Genomic DNA, 14,290 nt, shown 5'->3' on the forward strand with positions numbered 1-14,290 from the left:
AGCCGCTGTTTCGTTAAGCGATGGTTTACCATAGTCTATTGTGGTGGGGAGAATGACATCGAGACCACGGAGCGCGTTCATCTGGATGCGCTGCCGAGTAGCTTTCTCTCGGGGACCGGACCATAGGTAAATCATCCAATTGAGAAAATGATATAATAAATAATATTGATAAAAAAAAAAATAACTATAGAAGCATATATAAAATAAAGCATGTTTCATATATAAAATAAAGCACCATCAATTGTAATATTGTATCAATTTAAATCTATATAATTAAAAAAAAAAAACCCAGATTTATAATTCCATATTGCATTGTTAATTATTAGATTCCAAGGGTGGCTGTACTAATATGTAGTATTCATTTTCAAAGTTGCTGCAATTACTGAGTTCATCAAAAATTTCCTGTGGAGTTTGATTTTTGACTATCGTAAGTTGCCGCTTGTTTCCCTTTTTTTCATAAGTTTTGGTCCATATGCCAACTTCTGTACAAATGCTAGTAAAAACAAATTATATTTTCACAAACAAAAATAAACACTGTTATATTTTCAAATCTTACGAGTGAATAATTTTACGCTCATCCTTCGTGAACTCAGTTGCAAATGAAATTCTTTTTTTTTGGACCATATAAAAACATCATTACGTATTTCTCGACTTGTATATTAAAGTCTATCAAGTGTGTTCTATTAATATTAGTATTAGTGTCATAATTTGCCATATCCAGTCCAAATCTTTTTTTAAAATGAATAGTTCTGTATACAAGATTCACATAGATAAAGATTAAAAAAGAAACTTATCATTATTTTTAGTTTATTCAACAATAATATATAAATCAAAAATCAATAATTTTTATTTAGGTATATTATATGGATTTTATATGTACTAGGTAAATTAAATGATTATCAGCCAGTGGCCTAAATGCCGATGACTATTCTAAAAATTAAAAAACCGTTAAAATTATTCATTTTTAGAAATTTCTTCTACGAATTAATAGATTATGATGTTATATTAAAATGTGTATGTGTCAAACAAATGATATAGGCATTGAACATATTTTGAATTAATGACTTACTCTATTGGTGATATTGTGACTCCTTGGTTATACTTTCCTAATCCATCACCTTCTTTCCAACCCATTTTTTTCAAAATCATATTACCGACTTTGTTTTCGGATATTTTACTATGATGCATTAAGTAGTTAGAAGTATCAATTCTTGAATCATCCATAACATCTAACAATGTAGTTGGAGGTTGATTATATTCTTTCACCTAGTCAATTAATGACTTATGATAACACACTAAATAATAGATGTGATATATTATAATAAATAATATTATGTTATATGTATTTACCTTAATAATAAAGTATTTTTTCAACAAAATCTGTAAAGCATTATTCCATGCATACGAAGAAGCAAATTCTTTTTCATCTGCATCTCCAACTGCTATCAATTTATCTTGGATGTACAATCTAGCTCGACTATGTATGATAAAAATAAAATGTACCAAATGTTATAAAAAATTAAACAAATTCAAGGTGATATTTTGATAGTAAAATAATGTTTTTAAGCTTTACAATTAGATTAGAGATATTTTACTGTAAGTTCAAGTAATAACTATCAAACAATAGAAATCAAATCACCTAATACAAAACTAAACTGCTGTATATAATACTGTGACCTACTAATTTAGGAAATTCAACTGGCGATGTTAGAAGTCGCATCTAAAGATAATCTACACCTCTATACTTAATACATCTATAACTCTCATAGAAAAATTGTATTGACAGATTTTATTTATAAAAAAAAAATTAGATTGAAAATATTAATTTATATACATACATTTCTGAAGCATTCTTTTAATTTTAAAAACATTGATATTGATACCAACATTTTTATGGTATTAGTACCTACTAACAAATATTGTTTAAAAGAAAAATACAATAATTTATGTGTTTCTGAAACATTTCTTATTAAATTAATCATTATTTAAAGGAACTAACTAATAATGAAATTAAATACATAATATGTTATACAAAAAACCTACCTATATTTATCAGTTATTTTTATTGTTAAAGTAAAGATATTATTAAATGTAATTTAAAATATAAAATATAAAACATCTTGATACTTTCATAATTGTGTAGTTGTGTCAATCAATTCTGTCACTTGTAATAACAAAGATTCAAGCATTTTAACTTCTTAAAAACATATATTTTAGTAATCAAATAGTAATCTAGTTTTACTAATAGAAAAAAAATTATAATTACAAATGATCTTCACTAATATGTTCATTTTTTATTTCTGGTCTTGGTATTCCGCTAAAACTACACGACTGTTTAAGAATTTCATATTGATTTTGACGTATATGGTTATTGACCAACAACATAAAACTTGGTAATATATAGTTCTGATCCCATGGTGTTTCTTTGTGAGCGTTTCCTGAAATTCATCAAAATCTATATTTAGAATGTAATTTCTTAAAGTAAAATTGTTTATACAGATAAAATCACAATAAATACCATTATCTTCAGATTCAGCAGCATTGGTTGCACTGATTTTAGGTAAATTGAGTATAGTTCTCAAATGAGCAACAAAACTTTTTGATAGACTTTCAATAAGGTCTCTGGTCAGCTTTGAATACCTTTAATAAATTTTTAAAAATGTTTTGCCTTTAAGTAACAATTATAATTAATAATCTTTAACTCACCTGCAATTCTTAAATTCAATATTCATAAAAATATCAGAGAAAACCAATAATTGATCTCTAGGGTATTTATGTTTATTAACCATCAAAAATGCTTCCCTAAATTGCCATTGATCCAAAGTTTCGAAGACATTTTTACATACAGCAACGTCCCATGATGTGTCGAAACTCATTATAGATAGTACTTGTTTTTTACCAACCTACATAAACATAATTTAAAAGAACATACTGTAATAATTGCTGTTAGTATTTTCTAAAACAAAAAGTAAATTATTTGGACATATAATTATAAATTATTTTGACTAAACGATAATGTTTATTTTGAAATTCATTAGTGATTCTAATTAAATAAATATATGATATTAATAAATATATTTCATAAGTATAAAATTAATCAAGTGCTTACACAAATATTGCAAAATATTGTTTACCTAGAATATCAATGTGGCTATAGATTTTGTTTTAATTTAGTTTCAATCGTATTTGTAAGCCGATAATTTTTTTTTTTTAATAACACAAGTTCTATTCAAAACTTAATAAATATTTCAACTTAAAATAATCCAAAATAATCCCAAACACATTCAAGATATATATGTCTCAAATATACATAATTGTTATTGTTATAGGTATTTGTTTTATAGCTTAATAATATTATGCATGACAAATTATATAGGTATCAGCACAGTATTTTGATACGCATCCTTCACTCTTTACTTCGCCTATATCGTAGTTCTCCACTTCTTATTATGTCAATCATATACATACATATATAACATAGAACAAAATCAACCAATGAGAAGTGGAGAACTACGATATAGGCCGAAGGTGAAGGAGATGAATATCTACTGCGCAAAACTAGTACAACTTACTATGATGATACCTATCTAATTTGTCATGATATTATGCATAACATGGAAAATGTACTTTTTATGATAGATGTGTGTGGGGGGAAGGGGGTATATCCTTACAAGCTATGTTAAGTTTAAAAACTCCAAGTTTTTCTGTTAAGGTGCATTATAATAAACGAGCAAAAAATAAAAATTTGATAAATATTAATTATAAAAATTTAAAATTAATTAATCATTATAAAAAAAACACAAATATTAAAACTAAAACAATTTAAAGCTTTCTATGCATAGTTCTAAGATTTGTAACCTAACCTGTATATACCATACAACCATACAGGTACAGGATTATTTATGTTCTAAAAAAATAAGTCAACACATGTCAGTCATCAATCGGTGTTTGTCAATAACTCAAAAAAAAGTTAATAAGAATTCGTTACAACTAACATTCCTTTTTAAAAATTAATTACAAATAGTATCATATAATGATTACTGAAGTAGTAGGTATAGCACCATACTGCTATAGTAGGATAGGTATAATATTGATGATGTAAATGTGATAACTTAATGTTAAGCGTGAACAAAATGTATAAGTATTTATTCATGGGATCTTTAATAATTTTGTTAATTATTATCTAACACTTTTGGAATCATAAATAAATTTAACTGATTTTTAATTATCTCGAATATCCTAGGCCCTAGATTTTGCATACATTCTACATTCTTGACTTATTTTAATAACATGGACAACAATATCTTACAATTGCATTAATTTAAATAAAATAATAATATATAGGTAGGTACCTAATGAAATTAGTACAGTGTTAGTGCAAATGTAATTACCTACATTAAAGTAATTGGTAATTTGCGTTGCGTTACTACCCAAAACTGCCTACAAATGAACATTGAACACAGCAAACATGAGGAAATGTAAAAAATGTAATTCAAATATCGTGTAGCTACAGGTGTCAGCCGTCAGGTACATTAAAAACAAACCAATGCCACGTATCGATAAAATTCTCATTTGCCCATAACAAGGTTGAAAAATAAACGAAAACCTTTGGTGTCTCGGAAAAACCAAATAAAGCCGAACTTACTTGTGTAAAAAGTCAATAATCTTGACCACTGAACATAGGTGGTGTACTTTAATCCAGCGACTTGAATTGTGAATCCACAGAAAATATGGCCGTCGCACAGGAGCGCAGTTCTCGTTTTTTTCAGTATCGCAACTTGACAATGTCCTACGCCTGTGTGCGTACATCCCACTTCCCATACCATGACTCATACCGACTACAATGACTGTCTATTGTGCTATTGTGCAACGTTTTAGTGATTGCCACGATTAAAGATAATATACGGGATTCTCAACGACCCTAATATGTGCATACACAACAAAAGTGGTCAACAAATGTTGATTTCGAACAGCTGATCAACGATGTGAGAATAACTACTAGCGCTCCAATACATAACATTGTATATCTATGTTGATATATTTTGTAGTACCAAGAGAAATCACTATAATGCAAAAGCGCTAACTGTTATTTTTGCTATGACAAGATCGTTAATTTTAAGCGCACCAAAAAATAAGTTTCGTTGAGTAACCTGTATATCTTTAATCATGGCCACTACGCTAGTGAGTGCCTTACAGAACAGGCACCATTAAATTTAACAGAATTATTCCTTACCTTAATTCTCATAGGTACCCGGACGAGTGCCGTTCTCCGATAATTATTGACGATAACACAATATTTAGTCCGATAGTCAGAGTGACCTATTGTAAAAATATCAAAACTCCTTTTCTATAAAACGTTAGTCTATTATGGAGTAAAGAGAGCCCGTTACAATCATAGTTTAAATCTCGGTTACGCTTAACCCACTTAACCCATTTTGCCAGCCGAATTCGACATTTTAACCTTAGTTTAAAACCATAAATATATAGGTAGGTTTATAGTATATATAAAATTTTATAAAAATAAAATGAAATCATTCATTTACTGTTAGGTTTCTTTGAACTTGGTCCATTTCAATGTAATACTAATTTTCAATCAGCAACAGTTTTTCTAGGATAAAAATAAAATATTTAATTACCTACTTATTATTATTTAACATATTGTAACCAACCACCTTAAATCATAACATTTAATTCACAGCACTAAACAAATAAATAAATAACCATAGGTTAGGTAGATAGTAAGATTAAACTTGCAATTTCCGAACAAACATTATTTTACAAAATGATTTTACGCAAAAAATCCCAAATATTTGTATGTTTTCCCATTTGGTTTAGCAGTATCGTATAGAATGACGCCAAATAATTGTTGGTACAGACATCAGAACTAAAAAGTGTATGTATTTTAAAAAAATACGTTTATTTCTACTTTTTTTTGTTTTATATAAAATTTTCATACCCGTAGACACTCGTAGATACAGCGCCAATTTGTATTAGCCAAAAATCTTGATCATAACCAAAGAGAAAAATCTCCTAACGTTGAGAAATGTTTGGATGTTAGTTAGCAAACTCAACTACTAATCTGAATCCATCGAAAATTGTGAACCTACAATTGGGATGTACTTCTGCTGACAAATGAGGTAAGGCTAAGATCTATAACAGACAATTTTGTAAGACATTACAATTTATAAGTACCTATACTATTTCAAATATTCTTATTAATTTCAGAAATCCGTTATTGATAAAAATACAATGCGCAATATTTTACCCGCCCCAGGACATGATAGGAAGATATTGAACATACTATTCAAACTCCTTCTGCAGTACCTTACAATAGTTTAGAAAATATAAATTAAATTATTAAATTATGTGAATTATATTGGGTAACTATACTTAAGTACCTGACAATAGTTAAAACAACACCCCTGGTATCAGCTTTCGGGAATTGCTGATTTCACAGCATATATCAAACCACCTTTCAAAATCAGAAATAATTACTAGCTCCGTATAGTTTAACGGCAAAATCTGGCGAATCATTACCAAAAAAGATTCATATGCAGCTTAGGTCATTTTGGAAGTCAATGCATAAATATTAATTCAACTTACAGGCCATAATAAATAATAAAGACATAAAATATCCAGACTGAAAAACCGTCTCCGCTCAGAACCATTTTTCTTATATTATGATATTATATCATTGAATTAAAGTTTAATACAATATACATTATTCATTGGCCTACTTATACATAGGCGCAACTATGAGGGGGCTTAGCCCCCCTAAATATTTTCATAGCCCCCTGTGATAAAAAATATTGAATCTCAGGATTTTGTGATTTTTGTCATATAAATAGATTTGTTAGATAGATTCTTCAAAGAAAGTTTACTCATGGCGTGCTCTGTTGAATGCTTTATTAAAATGGATTTTGTTGAATGTTCATATTTTATAAACCGTTGCAATGTAAATATTACATTTTTCAATGATATTTGTTTCTCAATAAATTTATTGTAATTTTAATTGTTTTAGGATGTTTCAATGATAGATATTCATGTTTTAAAATCAGAAATTACTGTAGCAAGAAACTGCATGATTAGGTACCATAAAACCTGGTTTTGATATTGATGATATTAGCAAAGTGATCGAAAAACATGTTTATCCCAATCTTTATATGTTGTTGCAAGTAGCAATAAGTATTCCCATAAGCTCAGCCACTTGCGAAAGATCGTTTTCTTCTATGGACTATGAGGCGTATCAAAAATTAATTACGAACCAGTATGCTAAAAGACCGTTTCACATTTGGCAGTTCTGAATATCGAGAAAGAGATGATGTTAACTCATTAAGTAATGTAGACGTTTTAGAAGTGTACTGTACCTGCTTAAGACAGAAAATTTGTATTAAAATTAAATTAAAATTATAGAGTTGAATTTGTATTTATGTATTATTAATGTAAATTACGGTGGATACGGGGGTGTGGGTCTGTGTACTCTTGGTACTTTTAGCCCCCCCCCCCCCAAAAACCAAAAAAAAACTATAAGCTCTAGTTATGCCTATGTGTGCCTACTGTACAGCAGAGTTTATCCGCTTTTTTTAATTGACTTTAACATATTGAAGACTTAAGACCTTCGAAAATGATGATTCTAGTTACACATAATATTATGATGTTCGTTGGAGATAAAAATACATTAGCAAATATCAATTTTCCACTTTTTAAAATGAGACATGTCAAAGTGCCATAAGAGCACAAAGTTTTACCAGAAACAGGGTATGGTTTTAAACATCGGAGCAATATTTTATGAAAGTTATCGTGTTTTTATCCTGATAAAAAAAAAATACACATGTCAAAACTATTGCAGTCTTCACTAAGAATCTAATATTAAATATTAAAAAATAATATAAAAATATTATTTGCATTAAATAAATATTGATTTTAGAAAGTGTCGTTCGACCGGCTTGACAAAACTAGGTAATATCAGACTAGTATGATTTTTTATTTATGAAAAAGTTCCAGGTAAGTGAAATTATTATTTTAGTGTCGGAAAAAATTGTTTAGGTACACTTTTATTGATAACTGCCGCATCAAGAGGACTCAACGTCAATGTATTTTGGGCACGCAAATTTCGGAAGAAGTATTTATCGTACAGCAACCAAAATTGTATAGCGTATTGTAGAGGAGAACAGCATATTATTGTACTTAGTGACTAGTGTAATAGCGTTGGATTTTTTTCAATATCGTTCGTATAAATCGAAATTATTAGTTGAAGAATATATTAGTTTTGAATGTTTTCTAATTTATGAATTAAAAAATATATTATATATATATTTATGTAATATACAGTTCAAGATATTTTGGGTGTACGCTATCGGAGAGTACCTATTTGAAATAATTTAACTAAAAGTGTTTGACGATAAAGTGTCTCCAATATTTTAACAATTATTGCAAACTTCTCTTCAAACATCTTGGAAGACAGAAAAACAATTGAGAATTTTTGACTTCAAATATTTTAGTTACCGCCCTGGTTATATTTGGTTATATTTAAAATATTTTGTTTAAAACATCAGAAAAAAACATATTTATTTTGTCTTAAACATCAATAAAAAACGGGTGTTCAAAACAATATTTTTAGTACATTTTTTAATTAAAATAATCTATGGATTTTTTCCATCTTGCGGGGTGCTTTTGGTTCTGAGTAGAGCGATGAATGTATTAATTTTCCAATGGTTTGTATGTGTGTTTTTTTGTGCCTGTGTAAATGATAAATAGTCGAAATAATGCATCGATTTTCAACTTTAGTACCTTGTTCATATTTTATTTTGAGTACCTACTAAAATTAGTTTTAAGCTTGATATTTTTTTCCAAAACATTATTTTTTGGGAATTAACCGATGTAATTATAGTACTTATGACTCTTAAACTATTTGCTATCCATATAAATTTCATAATTCAATGTTTTCGTACGTTCAAATAGTATCATTTTCGTCCGGTCTTCCTGTTACACTAGGGTGACCATACGTCCCGTTTAAACGGGACGCTTTTTATCCCGTTTTCAGAAGATTGTCCCGTTTTAATCCGGTTATTTCCATATAATTAAATTATAATTTATGAATTTTTTTTAAAGAATAAAATAAAACATATTTAAAACTTGAAACCAAAGTTATAAATAACAGACTAACATTTCCGTCGTCGAAGTGCCGATGCCGATGAGCAATACAAATATTAATAAGATAAGCGTATAGCTTGGCAGTATAATAGCTATAGCATAATAATTGTACCATACTACCATAGTAGCAGTAAATTAGCCATTACGACATTAGGTACCTAATAATGTTTAGTATTAATTCTATGAATCTATCGCGGACCGTGGCATGCGATAACGATAACCGATAGTATCTGCGAATCACCTATCTAGTCAAAAGGTCGAACAACAAAATACAGTCGACTCTCGGTAACTCGAAGTTCGAGGGGAAAGAAAATCGACTTACTAAAAATGTCGAGTTATAAGTATGTTCATTTTTAAATTATCATACATTAAAGAAATAAAAAAATGTTTTCTTACATTCCTACATAACCTACATATTATCATTTTTAAAAAATTGTTGTAAAGTTAATTGTTTTCGTTCATTTAAAACATTGTTCTCAATTCTATTTTCTAAAATACCTAGTGGTTTAAATAAATCTTCCATACCTTCATTGCCTTCAATATATTTACGTAATGTTTCTAATGCAAGTGTCGCTTCTTTATTTGTAATGGTGGATTGTATTTGTTGGCCTTCAATTTCTTCTTCGTTATCTTCGTCCAATGTATCGGAGATAATATCGTTCTCAGTCCATTCTCCACAAATCTCCAAATTTTCATCGATATTGACGTATGACGTAAAAGTTTCATTGAGATTTATTTTATAAGTTAATTGATCTCATTCATCGTTATTATCATCAAAAGGTTCATCTGGAATATTTTCAGTCGAAGTTCTAAAACCTGATTTTGTAAAACAGCTTACGATCGTTTCTTTTTTTACGTGTCACCATGCTTTATCGCATAGCCGTATAGCATCCAATATGTTTATTACAATTTGATTGGTAAAACTGATATCTATTGTATCAAAGTTATCAAGAGCTAAATTACAAATATGCAGTTGACTATAATGGTCGGGTTTTACGAAAAATAATCGCCTTGATAAACTATTTTTAGTACTAAATTTGGATGAGAAAATTCGAGATATCAAAAACTTGTCAAATTAATTTTCGAGTTGACAAGATTATTTAAACATTAAGCGTTATTGTTATTTGAAGGGGAATTTTATTTATTCGAGATATCGAGAATTTCGAGTTATCAAGGTTCGAGTTACCGAGAGTCGACTGTATGTCGAATACTAACGTACGAACAGTAAAGCGATTGTGTTTGTTATAGCCACTACGTATCGTCTTTTTTCTTTAAATTTTGTGAGTTGGTATATTATTATTTTTTTTTTAATTCCAAAGAAGAGATGTGCATTCACTGTATTTTTACAGTCTGAATTTACTTTTCTAAAAAATTGTGAAGAAATCGGAAAAGTGTTTTGTACGGTGTGCGAGGCAGTATTTTCAATCGAACATGGGGGACGATCAGATATCAAACAGCATTTGGAAAAGAAAAAGCATAGGTCGGCCTTATCTAGTGCTTCAAAAAGTGACCAGGTAACTTCACATTTTATTTTAAATATTTTATTTATTTTAAACCGGTTGGAATGTGGATGAAGATATTCTTTTTGATGAATATAATCATGTAGTTAATGTTATAAATGAAAATTTAAAAGAATGGCAGAATAATTATGTTCATGTGGAAGAAAGATGGTGTGCCATCTATACAATTTTAAATAGTAAAAGTATATCAATAAATAATTTTTGGAAGATTGTAGAATATTCTCTAGCAATGCCTGGAACAAATGCTGCAATTGAAAGAGTATTTTCTATCACTAATGTGTTATGGACGGACGGAAAAATCGCTTTCTCGTTCCTACTATCAAATCAATTATAATTCTAAAAAATCATCTCAAAAAATATTCGTGTAATGATTTTTATGATTTTTTGTTAACACAACCAAAGCTATTAAACGCAATCAGTTCATCACAAAAGTACAGTGACGGCACTGCGATAGATAATAAAGTACATGATGAGCAATCGACATCAACCCAATAAAAGTAAACAAGTATTTTTTTATTAAAATATTAAACAAGGTAATTAAAAAATATTTTAATTGCAACTATAAAATATAAAAAATAATTAAAAAAAATGTGTATGTTATTTTAGAGTATTTCATTTTTTGCTTGTACTGTTTTCTTTTTTTTTGTAAAACTGGTCACCCTACTCTATAGGCCAGCCCGAAGTTGTATGTAAATGGTGAATTTATAATTTATGGTGGGTGTCAATTTATTTTATTTAAGTAAAAAAAAAATAGTAAATACGATTTTTTTCTATCTGTGTAGACAAAATACATGTTCGCTACGGGCGACATAAAATATTATTAATCCTATTGAACTGCAATCTCCACACACAGGTGATAAATTTTCGGAGGTAGATGACAAATGAGAATAACACGGGTGATGCGATTACCGTTTGAAATCCGTGAGCTGAAATCCGTTAGTCATGGTTTACCAAAACCTGTACAAATACGTATACCTATATAACTACGGTAGTGGATCCGAGAAAATCTAACGTTGCAGTGCTCAAATGGAATTGGCCCTTGAGTTTCACAGAAAAACCGGAAATACCTTTTATGACTGCGGCACAGATGAGTTCTTCCGGTATGCTGTATCCTTCCGATGTTTTCAATGATAAACCTGATAATATGATGTACGCACAACAAGGAGCAGGACACGGCATGATAAATAGTTTATCGGATTTTTAAAAATTATCCGTAAATCTTAAATGTATATTATTATTATCTACTATGTTTTCGTTTTTTGGAAAAAACCAACCTGATGGAACAAACTGTAGTGTTAGGGAAAAAATAACTTAACGCGACAATAACATTAATTATCGAAAAAAATAATTGAACTCGTTAAGTTAGATCCTATTAAGAAAAAAAGTAACTCGTTATGTAACTTAGTTAAAAGTAACTTAACTTTAACTTTTTAACACGTTATTGATGCCCGGCCTCGAGTCAATTAGTATAATAATTTTATCCATAGTCAAGGAGCAAGTACGATTTAACTAGGTTAAACTTTACGGTTTAAAAAAAAATAATATGTAAAAACAGACAAGTGGGTACAGGTAATCAGGTGTGGTGACCATCGATTACCACTGAACGCCGTTATAGTATTAAGTGCTTATAATATTATTTGTTCGTTTACGTTATGTACGTCTTAATTTATCGACTGTGTGATTTTGTCCAACTTAAAAGATAGGACAGTTTTTATCGCGATTGAGGCCCTCAGTATTTTTTTTATTGCAATAATTGTGAAAAACAAAGTTGTATAATTTTCTAGAAAGATCCACAGTGTTCGAGAATAGGGAGTGACGTATATAAAATGTTTGCTAATGCTTATCGTTCTATTTTTATTTCAGGCAACAGAAAAGTTAAGATAAATTTTGTACACCATACGCCGAACATTAAATGACGAATTGAACAAAGTTTGAGTCATATATGGAGTTGGTACATTAAACGGGCAACGAAGTGCACGGGATCGGCTAGTACCTACATATATATAATATTTACTTCCATGCACTCATTCGGCGTCTCGAGTAAATGAGTTGTATAGTCCGTTACTGACAGTCTTGGGTAGTATTCTGAATAAAGAATTCCGAATACAGTATTCGGAATACTTTGTATGTATATAGAATTAAAATAATTTTTCCAACAGTATTCTTAATAACTATTTAGAATATTTTTTAAAAGTATTTTATTCCTATAAAAAAATACTTATTATTTACGAAAATGATTTTTTCTTATTTTTCTAAACATTTTTACAATAATAATTTACAAGTTTTAAAATGTTAAATAATGTATCAATAACTTAAATTATATTATATTTAGAATTATTAGATTATATATGTCGGCAATTTTTCCCGAAGAAAATTATCATTGGTTTAATATTTAAAAAAAAAATTAAAAAAGTGGGTAAGTGGATGTAGGTCTGCTGTACAGTAGGTTACAAGTGGGTCTTTTAATGGATAGTGTTAAATTTGAATTCAATGATAATATATAATATCATTGTATAAGAAAAACGATCCTGAGTGAAAACTATTAGTCAGCCTATGATATTCATATTACTAAGTATACCTATTTGATAATATTTTTAATTAAAAAATTTCATAAACATTTTGACCTCCACAATGGTCCAATGCCAACTAGGTTCACTTTCCCATTGAACAACGGGACATAATGATCAAAAAAGGGACAATCCCGTTTTAAACGGGACGTATGGTCACCCTAGTGTAACAGGAAGACCGGACTTAGACGAAAATGATACTATTTTAACGTACGAAAACATTGTATTATGAAATTTATATGGATAGCAAACAGTTTAAGAGTCGTAAGTACTATAATTACATCGGTTGATTCCCAAAAATAATGTTTTGGAAAAAAATATCAAGTTTAAAACTAATTTTAGTAGGTACTCAAAATAAAATATATTGATATTTTAAAAATTGTAATAAATAAACTTGATTTAAATAAACGTTTTTACCATCGAAATTTGTTTAAAAATTATATTTATAAATTGGCTATTTTGAATTTATTTGAAACAAATTCAATTAAATTCAAAATTTTTATTTTCGGTAGGAATTGAAAAAAAATGTTTGATTATGAAAAGATATTTCATTTGTCAGACCTTTCTGTTACACTCTGACTCTGTATAATATATTATGTTGGTTATAATCAGGGCTACCTGATTTCTGGTAGGAAAATTAATCTAGGTGATACAAAAGTGGGCAAGTGGGTTTCACTCTGCTGTACAGTAGGTTAAAACTAAGTCATTGTAATGGATTGTGTTAAATTTGAATTAAATAATATAATATCATGTACAAGAAAAAAAAACGATTCTGAGCGAAGGCGGTCAAGACAGCCCATGATTTTAGTATGTTACTAAGTATATTTGATGATATAATTGTGAATAAAGTAATTTATATAATATTATAATCTATTTAAATGGAACCTTCTTTTCAATTTTCAATTCTTAGCTATAAAAGTTGATTAAGGGGATTGGTGGCGGTGATTTCCTGTCTTTGTCTAACACACGCGTAACATAAGAATTTAGACGTATTTTTTGTCCAACGTACCGATTAATATAGTGAAGCGATAACAATTCTGAAAACAGATT

General features: G+C 28.8%; 1 protein-coding gene across 1 annotated transcript; it reads right to left on the reverse strand.

Moving 5' to 3' along the window:
• Positions 1–222: 222 nt before the first annotated feature.
• On the reverse strand, positions 223–11,852 carry LOC115033230. The gene is made up of 9 exons (XM_029485436.1): positions 11,661–11,852; positions 9,623–9,835; positions 2,707–2,903; positions 2,519–2,640; positions 2,267–2,438; positions 1,390–1,477; positions 1,070–1,266; positions 557–749; positions 223–493 (listed from the first exon to the last, which is right to left on the reverse strand). The coding sequence occupies exons 1-8, from the start codon at positions 11,850–11,852 to the stop codon at positions 590–592; spliced, it is 1,341 nt and encodes a 446-aa protein (XP_029341296.1). The 3' UTR covers positions 223–493; positions 557–589.
• Positions 11,853–14,290: the final 2,438 nt, after the last annotated feature.

The sequence above is a fragment of the Acyrthosiphon pisum genome, chromosome X, assembly GCF_005508785.2.
Source record: "Acyrthosiphon pisum isolate AL4f chromosome X, pea_aphid_22Mar2018_4r6ur, whole genome shotgun sequence".
In the NCBI taxonomy this organism is placed as follows: Eukaryota; Metazoa; Arthropoda; class Insecta; order Hemiptera; family Aphididae; genus Acyrthosiphon; species Acyrthosiphon pisum.

Bases quoted from the DNA above. Each gene is read 5' to 3' on its own strand.
- LOC115033230 (XM_029485436.1), bottom strand. From the start codon at position 11,852: ATGCCGTGTCCTGCTCCTTGTTGTGCGTACATCATATTATCAGGTTTA. The intron at 9,836-11,660 runs GTAGTTATATAG...GAAAATTTGGAG, and splicing joins ATTTTCTCGGATCCACTACC to ATTTGTGGAGAATGGACTGA. The intron at 1,267-1,389 runs GCTTTACAGATT...TTAATTGACTAG, and splicing joins CTTCGTATGCATGGAATAAT to GTGAAAGAATATAATCAACC.